The 19,504-nt window shown below is 30.8% G+C and overlaps 3 protein-coding genes across 3 annotated transcripts; 2 read left to right on the top strand and 1 right to left on the bottom strand.

Annotated features, from left to right (window-relative positions):
- The first annotated feature begins 226 nt into the window (after positions 1–226).
- LOC124939551 (glycerophosphodiester phosphodiesterase GDPDL3-like) lies at positions 227–4,161 on the top strand. Its single transcript, XM_047480014.1, has 9 exons — positions 227–323; positions 732–1,025; positions 1,455–1,570; positions 1,654–2,152; positions 2,338–2,376; positions 2,483–2,767; positions 2,869–3,005; positions 3,144–3,624; positions 3,740–4,161. Exons 1-9 carry the CDS (start codon positions 227–229, stop codon positions 4,054–4,056), a joined length of 2,265 nt encoding a protein of 754 aa, XP_047335970.1. The 3' UTR covers positions 4,057–4,161.
- A 7,904-nt stretch (positions 4,162–12,065) lies between these two features.
- Positions 12,066–16,337, top strand: LOC124940483 (glycerophosphodiester phosphodiesterase GDPDL3-like). The gene is made up of 9 exons (XM_047481008.1): positions 12,066–12,278; positions 12,670–12,963; positions 13,495–13,622; positions 13,720–14,218; positions 14,421–14,459; positions 14,606–14,890; positions 14,975–15,117; positions 15,267–15,750; positions 15,884–16,337. The coding sequence occupies exons 1-9, from the start codon at positions 12,176–12,178 to the stop codon at positions 16,198–16,200; spliced, it is 2,292 nt and encodes a 763-aa protein (XP_047336964.1). The 5' UTR covers positions 12,066–12,175; the 3' UTR covers positions 16,201–16,337.
- Positions 16,338–16,875: 538 nt separating this feature from the next.
- On the bottom strand, positions 16,876–18,896 carry LOC124938361 (40S ribosomal protein S8-like). Its single transcript, XM_047478784.1, has 5 exons — positions 18,815–18,896; positions 18,655–18,727; positions 18,156–18,489; positions 17,215–17,384; positions 16,876–17,047 (listed from the first exon to the last, which is right to left on the bottom strand). Exons 1-5 carry the CDS (start codon positions 18,816–18,818, stop codon positions 16,975–16,977), a joined length of 654 nt encoding a protein of 217 aa, XP_047334740.1. The 5' UTR covers positions 18,819–18,896; the 3' UTR covers positions 16,876–16,974.
- Between the last annotated feature and the right edge of the window lie 608 nt (positions 18,897–19,504).

Below are 19,504 nucleotides of genomic sequence, written 5' to 3'. Positions count from 1 at the left end.
CTACTTCTTTTCCTAAATAATTTGTTTTTGTAATAACTTATATTTAAATATTATTTATAATTAATAATGTTAAAATATTTATATTAATCAATTTTAAAAAAAAATAATATAAAACTCCTTTCTTCGAAAAAGGATGTTTATACAGGAATACAATCTCCCTCGCAAAGGTGATATGCAAATCTGAGCTCTAGCTTTTCTGGAATTCCGGCGAAACTTTCCGGCGATAATGAACTTCCGATCACTTCTGTGTATCTTATTTCTCTACCTGGCAACTTCGGATGCTGCTCAGAGAAACGGAACAGAGTTATGGCAGACGTTAGACGGTAGGTAGCATCTCTTTCGCTGTTGCGAAGTTATCGAGTTTCTCATATTACATTATATTCACATTACCTTACAAGATTGATTAGAAGTAGACACAACTCTGTGATTATTGCAATTTTTCATTATATCTTCTTCTGCGTGCATTAGCATAGACGGGACTACATCGAGAAATGTATTAATATTGCTCGTGAATCGTGAACAGCAGATTTTGTTTCATTTTGTATGAATATTGCTTTTTAGGTCATCTTTCTAACAGCCTTTAATCGCTCAAGAACTTCATTATATGAACATGAAATGTTTTATAACTTCTTCCTCAGTTCTTAAGAATTTAGTAGATGTTAATATTTCATTGTTTCTTCTAGGTTATGAACTGTGAAAAATTGTTTGTAATCTCCTCTCTGATTATGTAGGCAATGCGCCTTTGGTGATAGCAAGAGGAGGGGTTTCAGGTCTATTTGCTGATTCAAGTTCAAAAGCATATGAGATAGCTAAACTGATTAGTTTGCCCAATGTGATCTTGTGGTGCGATGTACAATTGACAAAAGATGCAGTTGGAATTTGTTTTCCAAATATCGATCTTCAAAACAGTTCTGATATTGCAAATGTTTACCCAAATAGGTCTTCTGTTTATACTGTCAATGGAGTGCCAACTCAAGGATGGTTTAGTTCAGACTTCACCCTAAATGATTTGACAAACATTTCTTGTAAGTATCAATGAATTTATCATTACAAATTCTTGACCTGTCAATGCTAGTTTGATGCAGTCAAAGAAAACATCTTAATTCATAGACTTCATTTTTATAACATTTGTTGTATTACTTGTGTAAGTATCTCAGGGCTTGTTGATTAAGGGTTATTTTCAAATAATCCCTTGACCTATCATCACTTACTTCATTAAATCAAATCATCAACCAAATATCAAATTACACCTTTTTATAACAATAGTAAATGGTCCACTTTTTACATTACACACAAGGTTTTTTCAATTAAACTTATACATGAAACAAACCCTTTGTCATTTAACCCAAATAATCCACTTTTTCATGAAACAAGTTTCTTTCTTTCAAAAATTCAGATTAATATACATCAGATTGGTTTCTCAATGTTTTAATAGTGAGCCTTTCATTCTACAGTAAGTCAGCTAATCTTGTCCCGACCTTCAAGATTTGAGGGCAATGCCTGGCCAGTTCTTTCAGTTGATGAACTTGTTAAATCATATTCTCCTCCAGGGTTATGGCTAAATATTGAGGTAACCTATTATTCTCTTACAATTGTCTACTTCTCTCAAAATAAAATGAGAAGGGATTTATTCATTTTACTATTATTTTGCAGCATGATGCATTCTTCAGTCAGCACAACCTAAGTATGAGAAGCTTTGTACTTTCTGTATTGAGGAAGACTAAAGTTGATTACGTATCTTCTCCTGAGATCAACTTCCTGAAGGGTCTATTGGCACGTAAACCAGTCAGAACAAAGTTTGTTTTCAGTTATCTTGGTCAGGATGAAATCGAGCCATTGACAAACAAAACTTATGGATCCCTTTTAAAAAACCTTACATTTATCAAGACATTTGCATCAGCAATTCTTGTTCCCAAGAACTATATTTTGCCTGTAGATGCAAATCTCTATCTTTTGCCTCATACTTCAGTTGTTCTAGATGCTCACAAAGCGGGTCTTCAAGTTTTTGCTGCAGATTTTGCAAATGACAATATGTTTGCTTATGATTTCAGTTTTGATCCTTTAGCTGAGTATTTGGCTTTTATTGACAATGGCAATTTCTCAGTTGATGGTGTACTTTCTGACTTCCCACTAACTCCATCAGCCGCCATAGGTAAATCTTTCTTTTGACACACACTTCTGCTAGTTCCTGATCATCATATAAATTTATGAATATGTTTATGACTAAATTAGTTCCTAACAATTTTTGTATTTGGAAATGTATCTAGATACAAAAACAATAAGTATTTCCAAATGTGGAGATGTTGTGTTCATTAAGTTATCTCTTACGATTTGCAGGTTGTTTCTCTCATGTTGGCAAAAATGTCTCAGGACAAGGTTAGCATGTTTTCTTTATACGCTTGGCTGAACTATTTCTCACAAGGATTAAACTGCTGGATAATTTAGGATTTCACTAACATTAAGCATTAATTTCTTTACTCAGAAAAACCTCTGGTCATCTCAAATGGTGGATCAAGCGGAGACTATCCTGCTTGTACTGATAAAGCGTATGCGAAAGCCATAACAGATGGTGCAAACATTATTGATTGTGAAGTTCAAATGACAAAAGATGGAGTTCCTATATGCTTAAGCTCATTTAATCTCATTAACAACACGAATGTTGTTCAGTCGTCTTTTGTCAACTTGACAAACAGTATCCCAGAGCTTCAAATAGTTGATGGAATCTTTACCTTTAGTCTAACATGGAGCCAGATACAGACTTTGACTCGTAAGTTGATTTATGTGTTTATGAAATGGCCATTACAGTAATTCTTTTTGTTATATGCTCAATGAGGTTACTTATTTGGTTTATGTTTTTCCTATCTACAGCGGCAATATCAAACCCAGATTATACTTTGCTCAGGAATCCTAAAGCTAAAAATGATGGGAAGTTTATGGCATTATCTGATTTTCTTGCCCTGGCCAACAATGCTACCACACTTTCTGGTGTAATGATCATTGTAGAGGTGAGAATTGAGATATCCGTTATCTTACATTTCTTGAATCATTTGCACTATATATCTTCTTACTATACGATTGATATTTTCTTGTTATTTGGGTATATTTTAGTTGATGATTTGATCTTGAAACATCTATTATTACAGAATGCTGCCTATTTAGCTGAAAGGCAGGGACTAGATGTGACGAATGCTGTCCTTGATACCTTGAAGAATTCTAGTTACACTAAGACTTTCGCAAACAAAGTTATGATCCAATCTTCAAACAGCTCTTTTCTCATAAAGATGAAGGGTGTGAGCAGTTATGATCTTGTTTATAGAGTGGATGAGAATATTCGTGATGCTGACAACTCAACCTTATTGGAAATTCAAAAGTTCGCAAATGCGTTGGTTATCAGCAAACAGTCTGTCTTCACTGAAGTAATGTTATATCTCAAGGACAAGACCAATGTAGTGACGAAGTTGCAAGCGTTCAAGTTTTCAGTTTACGTCAAGATCTTTAGAAACGAGTTTCTTTCACAAGCATGGGATTTTTTATCTGACGCAACCGTGGAAATCAACACATACGCCGATGCTGGAATCGACGGTATCATCACCGATTTCCCTCTCACTGCTGCAAGATACAAGAGTAAGTTTAAAATTCCATTCCCACTGAAATTGTTTTGTCATATATAAAATCTTCCCTAAATCATGTTTTTCGAAAAACAATTATAGATTTAATTAATTTATTTGTTTGTCTATAGAGAATAAATGTTTGGGATTGGACAATAACACACCAGCTTACATGAACCCTGTTCAGCCAGGCAGCTTACTGCAACTCATTACTCCTGACCTAATGCCACCAGCCGAAGCTCCCTACCCAATCCTGGTGGAAAATGACGTGGCAGAGCCACCTCTGCCCCATGTTGCAGCCATAACTCCAACTTCTGAAACCAACAATGGCTCCGAGGCTGCAACTGCTGCTCCTAGCTCCAAATCAAATATGGGGCAGCCCAATGCGGCTGGATTCGTTTTCTTTTCTTCCATGACTATTTTCTTGGCAATTGTCTCACTATTTTGATTACATAAATTGGGCATTTTCTGCTGTATTTGAAATCTACATAATTTCATTATATTCTACATGGCCTTTTTCTGATTCAATAATCTCAACTCCCACACAACTTACATTCCATCCTAAATGTGGGTTATTATCCTTTTTTTTTGTGCATATTATTAATTTTATTAATAGAGTTATTGACAATAAAGAATCCCTAGCTTATGAGACGAGAAAAGGGGAGAAATGTGATCGTTTTCATAGCTTTCAAAGTCAGGGGCGCGAAGGACAAGTTGGAGAGCAATTGGAATGGAGTGATATTGATTGTTCGTGAAATAGATTATAGGACAACAAATTTCGATTAAAATTTCATTTTTCGATGTAGGGATATTCATAAAGGGTTTTCATGGAAGGATAAATGTATGTAAAAGAGATGTTATCGTGGGATTTGGCCAAAAGTTTTGAGACTAAATTTGGTGTGCTTCTATGTAAAAAGGGAACGAAGATATGTGGGATTATTTTTTAGATTCAAAATACATGAAATTGAATGATATTTACCTTAATTATGAATTCTAAAATATATATATATATATATAGGTTAGAGTTTATAATCCCTATTATAACTCTATTAAATTGATTATTCGAAAACAGAATGTAGGATATTGTTGGTCTGAACCTAGGTAAGATTCTTATGCCGTTATTTTTGTTCTTTCTCACTGCTACGTTATTGTTCTACATTCACTACAGTTACTATTATTTTGTTTTCATTATTAAGGTGATAGTTTTTCACCACATTATGACAAAGTAAGTGTATGAAATGATATAATAATGTCGTGATGCGTTTATTATTGAAATACATTAAAGAGTTCCACTCGAATCGCAATTCGTAGAAGATAGGGTTTGACGGATTCATTACTTCAATTACAATGTTCAAAAAGAAAAACTAACTTGATCACTTTCCAATGTCTTTTAGTAGAAGAAGTTGCAACTTTCTTCTTGCTACCAATATTGTCAACTCCATTATAACGTTGAAAAGGATCTACATCAATAAAATGCTTTTCTCACTTGACAACTTTGTGTTGGCTGGCTACTTAATTTCCAAGCTCTTAGCGGAGATTATTGCAATCAAATTGATTGATCAACATAAAAAAAAAAAAAAAAAAAAAAAAAAAAAAAAAATATATGTTCCTTTGAATCAATTAGCTACATTCCAATTGTTTTATCTAGATTTAATTAGGACCAGAAAAGTCAAATTAATACCTATAATATATTAATTTAATGATGAGAACATACATTTCAACATGTATGTACATATTATTATTGAAAGATCGATTGTCTTTGGCCAGCTAATGGAATTATTAACATAATTGAATTAAGATTGTATTAAAATAAATAACTTTTACATACAAAATAAATGACAGGTTTTATCATCAAATCAAATGGAGGATGGGTGAAGATCTAACCTTAGATATCCTTATCTTTGAACTTGATTGATCTTGTTTATGTGAATTATTTTAAGTTCAATAAGTTAATTTATGAATTAATAAATTAATTAGCCATTTTTTAAAATAAAATAATCTATTGTAGTAGGTGTAAGTGCATCCCACTTCTAAAGAAAAAGACAATTATTCCAATTTTCTGCACAAAATATAAATAAATAAAAAATAAAATAAGTGTATTGACTTTGTAGTATTGATACGTATTTTCCCAATAGTTGCATCCAGCACGTTTGCCGTCCAGCAGTTCTCAAATTTCTTTCAATTTAAAAATATATATAATAATTAGTAATAAAATTTAGTCAAAAAAATAAGAATTCAATAAATTAAATTTACTCCACTTACAATTTCACTGCCGTTTTCAAAAACATTATATTTTTAATGATGATTTTAAAAAAAAAAATCTTTTCATATCCACAAAGGAAGAATCGAATCTTGGTTTATCCTTCAAGGTATAAATTCTCAATACTCCGGCATCACTCAATTAAGATATTAGTCTCTCCGAAATATTAAATGAGTATTGATTCAATTTTCTCGTGACACATGATAATGATTAACAATAATACAACATTTTTTTATACACATATCATTCGTAAAAATTTCACAATAAATAACACTTCATCTAAAAAAACGAGATCTATTTGACTTCTAAAGTTTTTCCTAACAATATAATAAGATATTATGTTTTTATTTAATTGTGACTTAAGCTACTTTATTATTTTTGCGTTTAAAAAATTGTAATAAAGAAAACATATACTTTACTTGCACCTTTTTCTTAAATTAGACCACTAAACATTCCTATTAATAAATTGAGTTATAAGATGATGTCCTTATGAATGTACAGTCAAATTTGACATTTATAAGATATTTATATTGAAGTTGAACTAAGATACAGAAATTTCATATTTATATTATTTCAAGTACATGGACCATCTCCCTAACTGAGAGTCAGTTTTATAAGCGCATGGAGTTATATAATCAATATGATTAATAGAAAGCTTAAGAGGGTACAAAAGAAAGAGACAAATTTTTTTTAGTAGAGTAGTTTGACTTTAATTAATAATAAGAAACAAGAAGATGGGTTGAGTAGTTTTTCGGGCTATATGTTTAACCTGTGAAAATTAGTCACACTCCGAAAAAGTTACAAAACCAGTGTTCTAAAAAAACAATAATAATAAATAATTGCAATAGTAATATGATTCACCTTAGAAAGTAGAAACAGTGTATTTGTTTTCTTTTTCTTGAAAAAACAAGTAAGAGTAAAAAAAATACATATTTGGAAATATATTTTTATCTTTATCTAGGTCATTTAAATTTGGATGAGATTTTGTCTATAATTTCTTTATAAATATTTTATTTTGTCATGTATTTAATATGGACGTTGATCTATTAACCTTTTTTCTTCGGTAAAGTAAACTCAATACAATTATAATAAAAAGTCCAATTGAACCCATTATTTAATTAAGAAGAGGGAATGATTACATTGGTTATTGCAATCAAATATTTGAATGACTAACATAAAAATAAAAAATAGCCTTTTGAGTCAATTATCTACCGGCCTACATTCCCATTGTTTCATTATAAATTAGGACCACAAAAATTAAATTAATACGTATAAATATTATTATTTAATAGTGAGAACATACATACATTCATTCATTTGAACACGTACATATTATTATTGGATGATTGCTTTTGGACAGCTAATAATATTATTATTATAGTTGAAAATTTAGGATAGGATGTATTTGATCCACAATTAATACAATTTTAAAAAGATGTGATTAATATTAAATAAGTTAAGTTGAAGTCAAATTTGACATGAATAATAATAAAATAATTATTTTTAATTTTTAATGTAAGTTGGAAGTTATTAACATATTCTTAACTTACAAAAAAAAATATACTTATAAATAAAATTAAATAATCATATTTTTCTATTATTATTAATAATTTTATAATTTATATATTAAATAAATAATTTATAAGAATAAAATTACATAGTCTTATTCGTTTAGGTTATTTAAATAGTTCAAAACACTCCAACATCATTTCACTCTAATTCCATTCATCATTATATTCATTAATTAAAATATTAAAATACTTTATATTTTATTATATTTATATATATCAATACATTTTCAAAAAAAATTATTATTTTCTCAAAATTATTATGCATCATTATTTTTTCTCTTTCCATATTATTCAAATAACTAAAACTTATTTTAAACATTAAATTATATTATTTTTAATTATTGAATCAATTAATTTAAATTAAAATAAATTTATTTTATTTTTATAAAATTTAAATAAATTTAATAATATATGTTTGATTAGGACAAAAGAAAAGAAGTATGTTTTGACAAATGGCATGATAGTTTGATCATGGGACCCATCAAAGGCGACTCAATATTCCGCGTCCTGATGACGTCATGATTGATCTCACAATCAATCAACTGCCACGTTGGAATTTGCAAACCCATGTTCGCAGGCTGTCAAGACAAAAAATATATTTAATCAAAGTATCTATTAATAAATTAATATTATATAATCGAGATCTAAAATAACAATTAAAAAGAAAAATAAAACATTTCCCAAAGTTTTTTACTAGATAATTCAATAGTTAATTAGACATTATATTATATTAAATGATTATAAATATATAAATAGATTTATTGTTTATAAGTATATATTATATAAATACTTTCAATACACAAACCAAAAGCTAAACTAAGCTAGTTTAATGTGATTTTTTTTACAAATTTTACTTATGTTTTGATTGAATTCAGATTTTAAAAAAAATAATTGATAGTGATTTTGAGAAGGTATACTTTTTATTAACTTACAAATATAAGTGGTATTAATATATGATGATAAAATATTTTTATCTTTTAAATATATAATATTTTGGTTAACGAATTAAGTAATATGATTATGAGAGAATAGTGAAATGATAAATAATTAAGTTGAGTAATTTAAATAATACTAATCAAATAAAGTCTATTTTTTTTATTTATAAATTTTCATTATATTAAATCACTCAACTAAAATACATCTATATTATTTATTTATAATAATTTAAATTATCACTAAAATATACTAAAGATGGTTCGATATTAGTTATTTTAAAAATTCATTAATTTTTTTTGAAATTTGTTTTTAATGAAAATGTAAATTTGTTAAGTTTGTAATTGATTGAATTATTGAAATATTTTTTATTTTAAATTTTATAAATAATCTAAATATTTTAATTAATAGTGATTTTATACTTAAAAAGTATAAAATTAAAATGGTGGAATTTTAAGTAAAAACTCTTAAAATAATGGTATCAATCCAGCTCTAATATTTTTTTCCTAAAATAATTTGATTAACAATTTACCTCTTATTTCAAATAATTTAATTTTTAATAACTTATATCATATAAAACTTTAAACCTAATCTATAATAATAATAATAATAATATAATTAAAAAAAAAATCTTTACATTCAGTAATATTTGACTTATTTAAATATATTTAAAGAGAAATAATTGGGAGATTAAATTTGAGGGAGAAAATGAAAGAAGGAATGACGTGACCCAATTTGATTAGCCAAAAAAATAACAAAATTTATCTCTCTTCTCTTTCTCCTCATCTTTTATCCTTTTTCCAACCAGTGATAGTGATGTAGTGACACATCATTCCCTCCCTCAAATTCACTCTCTCTATCACTCATCATATTTAAAATTGAAGTGAGATTGAATTTAAATAAACATTAATAAATTTATTAATATATATAATTTTATAACTATCCTTTCATCTAAATAAATATTCGAATAATAAATTTGAAAAAATATTTTTTAAATATATATATATATATTTTTTCTTTAAACTCATATATATATATATATATATATATATATATATATATATATATATATATATATATATATATATATATATATATATATATATATATATATATATATATATATATATATATATAACCGTTTTCATATAAGGCCAATTGTGTTTCCCTCTTCACAAACTTGTACAAAGATGCATTTATCTTTTTTTTTTTTTTTTTTTTTTTGGGAAAACAGCTTAGTGCCATTTCATTAAAAAAACCCAAAAGAGGGAAAAAAAATACAAAAGTTTAAGATCAGATCTAGACAATTTCTAGATTTGACAATGAAACAATAATTGAATTACAGACAATAACAATAATCAATTAGCGCCTACATCGTTTTTACTTTTATTCTACTTGTGACCTTCTCAAACGAAATATCCCATATATGGCAGAGCTTTCTATTCTCTTCATTCCTTTCGATTCCTCTCCAGGATTGAATGAGTGCATTTCCATCTGATGTTATATCTCTCCAAATATCTTCAGCGGTTCTACTTCTTCCACTGTGAGTTCTTGAATTTCTTTCTTTCCAGATATTGTAGATTACTGCTCCAAAGTAGCATTTCAACATACTTACATAGAAGGATCTTCCTTTTGCTTTATTCTTCATCCACTCTTGGATTTCTTCCCATATTCTTGGAAAGTTGATGATGTTCATGTTTGCAGCATACATCCTCCAGATTTGTATTACAAAAGAGCATTCCCCAAATAAATGGTTTATGCTTTCCTCAACTCCCGAACATAGGACACAGTTGATATCAGGAATGTTTATATATTTTCGAATTCTGTCTTTTGTTGTCAACCTTTTCCTGTATACCAGCCAGAGAATAAATTGGTGACGAGGAATAATCTTTGGAGACCATACCACATTATGCCAATCTACCTCCTGTCCTCTTGTTCTAACAATTTCCATGCCTTTCCTGTAATAAACTTCTCATTGCTTTCTGTTTTCCAGCTTATTTCATCATTATTTTCATTGAGTTGCTTCTGCCTCATTAGGTTTAGGATTCTATCACCTTCTGGAATACGCCTCAAAAGTGAATCACATCTACCTTCATATACGTCTCTAAATGAGTACTTGATGTATTCTCTTCTAACTCTGTTTCCTTGCATTTCTTCTTTGAATATAATGGGAATATTATCCAGCCAAGGATCATGCCAGAACAGTACCCCTCTTCCATTTCCAATTGTGGTTTTCACCATTTGAAAGGCATCTTTTCTTGTTTTTAGGATTTTCTTCAATGACCATGCCATTCTTTCGTTGATTCTTAGTGTCCAGATACTCTGCTCTTCTTTCATAAATCTTGTATGCACCCATTTGACCCATAGGGAGTCCGCTTTTTGCTCCAACTCCCATAAGCTCTTGATGGTGAGGGCTTTGTTCCATTCAACACAACTTTTTATTCCTAGTCCTCCTTCTTCTATGGGAGTGCAAACATCCTCCCATTTGATTTTTTTTCCTCCTCTGCCTTGTGTTCCCCATATGTAGTCTCTCATGATTCTATCGAGTTCAGCCATTACTTTCTTTGGGATGACTATCTGTTGTGCCCAATAGCCAATAATTCCAAAAATGACTCTTTTAACGAGCTCGATTCTACCTGCATAAGACAGTTTTTTCGTAGCCCAACCCAAAACAGAATTTCTAACCTTTTCTACCAGTTGTCTAAAGTGATTGTATCGAAGTTGTTTTGATGACAGGGGTACTCCAAGGTATTTCACTGGTAGTTCACCTTCCTTGATTCCCATAATATTGAAAATGTTTTCTTTCCTTTCTTCATTAACCCCTCCATAGAAAGCCTGACTTTTGTCCTCATTGATGTATAGACCTGTAATACTCGAAAAGATTGTTAGAGCTTCTTTGATTATACTAACAGATTCAACATCCGCATAAGCCACAAAAAATAGATCATCTGCAAAACATATATGGGTTATTGCTTCTTCTTTGCAGTACGGGTGAAATTTGAAATGATGACTTCTCAAAAGCATTTTTAAAATGCAGTCAAGAATTTCCATTATTAAGACGAATAAGTAAGGAGATATAGGGTCTCCTTGCCTTACTCCCCTTTCACCCTTGAAAAAGCCTCCATGAATACCATTCACGCTCACAACAAAGATGCATTTATCTTAAATTAGCACTTAAATACAAAATTAAACCCTAAAACTTTTATACAAAAGGAAATATCTCATTGATTCATTGATTTGAACTTGTTTTTTTATTATTGCAAAATATTATTTTAAAATACTCTCACCATGTTAGGCTCCTTGCATCCTAAGATGGGAGAAGTGACCTATGATATTGTTTTATCAATTTTCTATATATCGTGTTTGTTATATATTTTCTATTGGCGAAGGAAATGAAAAAACGAGTTTGTTCATTCTCAGTCATAACATCATAACGGGAAATAATTTAAGGTTAAAAAAATAAAAATCTTATTTGATGCATTTTCAAAATAGTTAGTCATTTAAAACTTTATATATTTGAATATTATTTATGACCAAATAATAATGTTAATTGATTAAATATATACTTTTAATCAAAACTATAATAATAGTAATATAATAAAGGTCTTTTGAAAAGGACATTTATTGAAATATTATTCTAATACAAGATCCCTGGAAACAGACGGAAAATATATATATCTCTCTCTATACATAGTTAAACGGTGCAGTTCTCAAATCTATGTGCTAGCTTGTTCTTGAATCAGGTAGAACAAGTCCAGAAACTAAGACCCATTCCCCGGCGCCGGCGAAACTTTCCGGCAACAATGAACTTCCGATCTCTGGTGTTCTTTATCTTGTTTCTCTACCTGGCAACTTCAGCTGCTGCTCAGAGAAGAAACGGAACAGGGTTATGGCAGACATTAGACGGTACCATCTCTTTCTCTGCTGGGTTTCTCATATTACATTACCTTACATTCAGGAAACAGACAGAGCTCCGTGTGTGACTATGTGAACTAATTTGCATCGTTTATTGCAGTTTTTACTTATAAGATGGGATTACATCGAAAAATTTAAATATTGCTTGTGATCAGCTGATTTTGTTTTGATTTCGTCGTTATTCGCTTTTGATTTTGTTTTTTAGCTTTAAATTAAGGTTAGGATCTTTTTAACAGACATTAATGCAATGTTTTATAACTTTCTTCCCCAGCTGCTATTTATGGTTTGTCTTAAGATCTTAAGAATCAACATTTCCTTGTTTCTAGGGATTTAAAATGTATGAACTGTGAAAATGGTTTCCTAATCTTCTCTTCTTGTGTAGGCAATGCACCTTTGGTGATAGCAAGAGGGGGGTTTTCAGGTTTATTTGCTGATTCAAGTTCAGGTGCATATCAGATAGCTGGAATGGTTAGTTTGCCCAATTTGATCGTCTGGTGCGATGTACAATTGACAAAAGATGCAGTTGGAGTTTGCTTTCCACATCTCAATCTTCAAAACGGTTCTAATATTGCATCTGTTTACCCAAATGAGTCTTCTACCTACCGTGTCAACGGGGTACCAACTGAAGGATGGTTTAGTTCAGACTTCACCCTGAATGATTTGTCAAACATTTTCTGTAAGTGAAACAATTGCCAATTATTTTATCTTTACAGATTCTTAAACATCCAATACTAGTTTGATGCAGTCAATGAAAACATATGAATATATAAGTATAACCCAAGGTTGTCTGTCCATTTACAGTTAATAACAGTAGAAATATAGAATCACGTATTCTTCTATTGGTAGTTGTAAGTCGGTACCTTAGGGCTTGTTGATGAAGGGTTATTCAAATAACTCCTTAACCCCTGTTCCTTTAGTTTATTAATCAAAATTCAAATCATCAGCCAAATATCAAATTACACTTACTTCATTTTTATAACATTTTAATATATTAAATAGAAGGGACACTTTATCCAAATAATTCACCTTTTACATCACACAAGGTTTTTTCAAATAACCCTACATAAAAAAAAATGTTTTTTGTCATTTAATCCAAATAATCCACTTTTTTTCATGAAACAAGATTCTTTTCCCCAAAAGTTCATAAAAAATATTCTTCTTCTAGTTGGTTTCTCAATGTTTTAATAGTGAGTCTCTCATTCTACAGTAACTCAGCAAATCTTTTCTCGACCTCCAAACTTTGATGGCAATGCCTGGCCAGTTCTTACAATTGATGACCTTGTTAATATATTTGCTCCTCCAGCTCTTACTCCAGGGTTATGGCTAAATATTGAGGTAACCTGTTATTGTCTTGCAATTGTCTTTTCTCTTAAAACAAAACAAAATTAAAGAAAATGGAAAATGATTTGTTCATTTTACTATTATTTTGCAGCATGACGCATTCTTCAGCCAGCACAACCTAAGTATGAGAAGCTTTGTACTTTCTGTATTGAAGACGACTCCAGTTGATTACATATCTTCTCCAGAGGTCAACTTCCTGAAGGGTCTATTGGCACGTAAACCAGTCACAACAAAGCTTGTTTTCCGTTTTCTTGGTCAGAATGAAATCGAGCAGTCGACCAACCAAACTCATGGATCCCTCATAAGAAATCTTACTTTTATTAAGACATTCGCATCAGCGATTCTTGTTCCCAAAAACTATATTTTGCCTGTAGATGCACAGCTCTATCTATTGCCTTCTACTTCAGTTGTTCTAGATGCTCACAAAGCGGGTCTTCAAGTGTTTGCTTCAGATTTTGCAAATGACAATGTATTTGCGTATGATTACAGTTATGACCCTTTAGCTGAGTATCTGTCTTTTATTGACAATGGCAATTTCTCCGTTGATGGTGTACTTTCTGACTTCCCAATAACTCCATCAGCCGCTATAGGTAAGTCTTTCTTATGATAGACACTATTGCTAGTTCCTGATCATCATATAAATTTATGAATCTGCTTATGACTAAATTTTGTTTCCGAGCATTTTTGTACTTGGAAATGTATCTAGATACAGAAACAATAAGTATATTTCCAAATGGGAAAATTTTGTGAAGTTGTGTTCATGTTCATTAAATTATCTCTTACGATTTGCAGATTGCTTCTCTCATGTTGGCAAAAATGTCTCAGGACAAGGTTAGCTTGTTTTCTGCATCCTCTGCTAATATCTTTATACATTTCGTTGAACTATGCTCTGCATTCTACAAACTATTTTTCATAACGATTAGACTGCTGGATCATCTAGGATTTCTCTAACATTTGGCTTTAATTTTCTTTCTCAGCAAAACCCTTGATCATCTCAAATGGTGGATCAAGTGGAGACTATCCTGCTTTTACTGATAAAGCATATGCTAAAGCCATAACAGATGGTGCAAACATTATTGATTGTCAAGTTCAGATGACAAACGATGGAGTTCCTATATGCTTAAGCTCAGTTAATCTCATTGACAGCACGAATGTTGTTCAGTCGTCTTTCACCAACTTGACAAGCAGTATCCCAGAGCTTCAAATAGTTGATGGGATCTTTACCTTTAGTTTAACATGGAGCCAGATACAGACTTTGTCTCGTAAGTTGATTTAGGTGTGTTAGAAATGGCCATCACAGTAATTTTTCTTCTTACTTATTTGGTTTATGTTCTCACTGTCTGCAGCGGCTATATCAAACCCAGAATCAAAATACTTTTTGTACAGGAATCCTAAAGCTAAAAATGATGGGAAGTTTATGGCATTATCTGATTTTCTTGCCCTGGCCAACAATGCTACCACAGTTTCTGGTGTAATGATCATTGTAGAGGTGAGAATTGAGATATCCTTTATCTTACACTTCTTAGGATCATTTGCATTAGATATCTTCTTACTGATATGATCATTACCTATGATTGATACTTTTTGTTATTTGGGTATTTTAGTTGATTACTTGATCTGAAACATCTATCATTACAGAATGCTGCCTATTTAGCTGAAGGACAGGGACTAGATGTGACGAATGCTGTCCTTGATACTTTAAAGAATTCTAGTTACACTAAGACGAAAGCAAACAAAGTTATGATCCAATCTTCAAACAGCTCTTTTCTCATAAAGATGAAGGATGTGAGCAGTTATGAGCGTGTTTATAGAGTGGACGAGAATATTCGAGATGCTGACAACTCCACCATATTGGAAATCCAAAACTTTGCGGATGCATTGGTTATCAACAAACAGTCTGTCTTCCCCGAATTAAAGTTATTTCTCACTAGTATGTCCGATGTTGTTCAGAAGTTGCAAGCGTTCAAGTTTCCAGTTTACGTAGAGATCTTTAGAAATGAGTTCCCTTCACAAGCATGGGATTTTTTCTCTGATGCAACCGTCGAAATCAACACATACGTTACCAGTGCTGGAATCGATGGTGTCATCACCGATTTCCCTCTCACTGCTGCAAGATACAAGAGTAAGTTTCCCAATTCAAAAATAATAATAATAATCTTAAAATATCTAAGAGACCTCAATTCCCACCAAAAAGGTGGAGTAAATCATGGTTTTCAAAAAAGTTATAGATTTAATTTATTCATTTTTGCCTACAGAGAACAAGTGTTTGGGATTGGGAAGTAAGACACCAAATTACATGAGCCCTGTGCAGCCAGGCAGCTTACTGCAACTCATTACTCCTGACCTAATGCCACCAGCAGAAGCTCCCTATGGAATCCTGGATGAAGCTGACGTGGCAGAGCCACCTCTGCCACCTGTTACAACCAAACCCACAACTTCTGGAACCAACAATGGCTCGACCACTGCAGCTGCTGCTCCAGGCCACCAACCAAATAGGGGGCAGCCCAAAGCAGTTGGATGTGTCTTCATTTCTTCTATGGCTCTTCTCTTGGCAATTGTCTCATTATTTTGATGACATAAAATGGGCATTTTGTTGTATTTGAAATCGATAATTTCATTTTATTCATTCTTGGCTGTTGTAATTTATTACATAAATCCATACTGTAAGTTATGAGTGCATTGCCATGATTTGGTCGGATTATTCATGTTCCATTCTTGTAAATTAAATTGTTCACAAAATTACTTCTGTATTCTTTTTTATTTTTATTTTTTATTTTTATGGATGAACAATTCTTTACTAAGTAGTTAAATGAATTATTGAACTAAAACATAAAAAATCAATTAAAAAGTTCAAATTAACTTATTTTTTCAAAATGGTCTGTTTTTAAGTTTTTGTTGTGTTGAGTGACTGCTAACATTGATTGTAAACTTCTTCTCATATTAATTTTTAGCTATTATTTAAAAAAAAATATAATTTTAAGAAAAAAAAGTTCTTTGTTTCTCAAAATCATCTATTCTCAACATTGTATTATTCCTCAAGGAAGATCATGAATACATTATACAATACACTTGTTCAGTTTAAATAAATTTTAATTGAAGAGGAAGTGTAACATTTAATAATTATAAGTAGAGGTATTCTAACATTAATTTTAATCTAATTAATATATTAATTTAATCATACATTAATTTATTTGCATACCCTATTTATCCAATTCAATTTTACCAAAATGATATGAGAATATAACTTCAAATGGGTCATAAAAAAGTTAGACAGATAAATAATGTCTCAAATGGGGCAAAAAAATTGAACTCACAAAGTTTAGGGAAAAAAATGATAAAAAAAAACTTAAGCACTCTTTCCTTTCTTCTTCTGGATCTTCTTCATGTAGAACTCCAGCTCTTTCCCCTCCAATATGTATCTGGCAATCAGGATATGAACACAATATTTACTTAATGTTTCAATTTCAAGTGCAAGAAAAATGTGATTTAATTACTCAATAACCTAAGAGATTGACAATGTGGATTATAAATTGTTCATATCATTCAAAACAATTATATAGATTTAACAAATAATTAAAATACATACCCATCAGCACGGCCACATTGTCCAGGGCGTGAGGAGATTGCAGCCAAAAGACGGCCCCCAGTAAACTGTTCCTCAACGTGAGCATCAAGTTTGCGATCCTTTTGCCTTGACTCAATTTTCCTAGTTACATGATCACTCTTCTTTGTCTCTTCAGTGACAGCTTCAGCTTCCTATGCCAGACAACAAAAAAGAGGTTAAGAAATTACTTGTGATTGCATATCGAGTTTGTGTTGATTAGGTTATTTGGCAGATCAAAATTATAAGATATATTATAGGTTTGTAAAAAAAATATATATCCAATCACATATATACACAAATTCAAATCCAACACGCTTGTGAACTAACTTCAAATTAAATTAATTGAACAAATAGAAATTCACCAATAAAATACCAATTTCAAATAAGTCTTAAAATTGAAGAAGATTGTTTTGCTACAAAGACACAAGTCAAGCCAATCAATCCTAACAAATAGTAAAAAATATATAAATCATTCCTCCTAACATTAAAAACTATTGGGTGAGCATAGATCACGTTGGTTGATTAATATCTAGCCCAAATAGATTGATTTATAATATTTTTCTTTAGAGAGAAAAACCCATTAGGGAAATTATATTAATGGATACAAATATCAACCCTAACAGATAAAAAAAGCTCACAAGCTAACTTAAAAGAACCATATTGGTTTATACTCAATCGAGATTTTTTCGTTGGGGTATGATCAGGAAGGATAGTGGTATTGTTGTTCATCCCTAAGAAGATCTCATCATACTTGTTTATGTCTCAAATCAAAGCACTAGCCTATTCAAATTTATCACCATATTCCATCTCTTAAAGTTTATAATCAAAAATTGAATTCTTAAACAAAGATCAAAACCAAACAAGTCTATAATCAAACAAGTCATGATACTCACAAAAATCAAACAGCAGAAATTAAAACTAACCTCTCCTTCCTTTTTAGTAGTGGCTGCAACCTTCTTCTTGCGACCAATATCAAGTCCATAGTGCTGAAGATACCACTGCTTAAAAGGAGCTGCATCAACCTGAATAATGGCACCCTTCACCAATGTCTGTGTTCGTACAAGTTCATTATTTGATGCGTTATAAACAACATCCAAAACACGACTCTTCCTGGTCACAGCTTCACTACCCCATGAGAAGTTACCAGTATCAAGCCTCAATGCACGCCACTTCACATTTCCACCACGAACACGAACCCTCCTCACTGTTTTGTCACTTGACAACTTAGTATTGGCTGGCTGCCTTCCAAGCTCATACCTGATCAGATAGATTACAACATCAATTCACCAATTCATCTTTTCTGATCTGAAATTTCCAATCTTCCATGAAACATATAATAATTAGGATATTCAAACAAGTACCCATCAATTCAATTCTAATTATATACGAGATTGGAGATTAGATAGATAGAAAGATAATTACTTTCGCTTCTTCCTCCATGCCTTCTTCTTACCACCGGTGGATCGTCTCTTGTGCATAGAATCACGTGAGATACCTGAAAAGAAAAGGTGGGATTCATCGATGATGAGCAAAAGAAGAACAAATTAGAGAGAAAAAACGGAGATTAGAGAAGAAAGATCACCCATGGTTGCTGATGGAGGAGGATTCTAGTTTCTGTCGTTGATGAATATTTGGTGTATATAGAAAACCCTAAAATAAAACCCTTTCGTCTTACTGATGTGAGGCCCATGACCAATAACTTGGGCTGGATATCTGGGCTCTAAATTTTTAAAAGATAAGTATTAGCCTGTTACCTTATTTAATTATATATTTTTTAAGAATTATGGAAGAATAAAAATACTATTATGCATATAAATAATAATAATATTCTGATAAAGTTAAGAATATAAAATTAGATAACAATTCTAATTATTCTCTCGATTTTAACTACATTGACGAAAGTCATTTAAGTTGTTGTAAAACAAAATAGACTAATTTAAATGTATTTTTTTTTTTTTATAAAATCAAGTTACAAAACTAATATTTTAAATTATTACAATGACACACCAATAAAATTATCATGATTGGATATTAAATGGCTGTGAAGTGTGGAGAGTGTTTACAATCTTTTAAAATAAAATAAAAATAATTGAGCCAAACATTATTATATTTTGTTTCCTCAATTATGTCTCTCGAACCAAAATTTTCATAAATAAATAAATTAAAAAGTTGTTATTTAATAGTATAAAATGATTTTTACGCAAATTGTGCATGCACTTATAATCATGTTAATTAATATCTTTATTATTTCAATATAGAACTAACAAAATAT

The sequence above is a fragment of the Impatiens glandulifera genome, chromosome 5, assembly GCF_907164915.1.
Source record: "Impatiens glandulifera chromosome 5, dImpGla2.1, whole genome shotgun sequence".
Taxonomy (NCBI): Eukaryota; Viridiplantae; Streptophyta; class Magnoliopsida; order Ericales; family Balsaminaceae; genus Impatiens; species Impatiens glandulifera.
The sequence above is the reverse complement of the archived record's forward strand: the minus strand, read 5'-3'. Positions and strand labels throughout refer to the sequence as shown.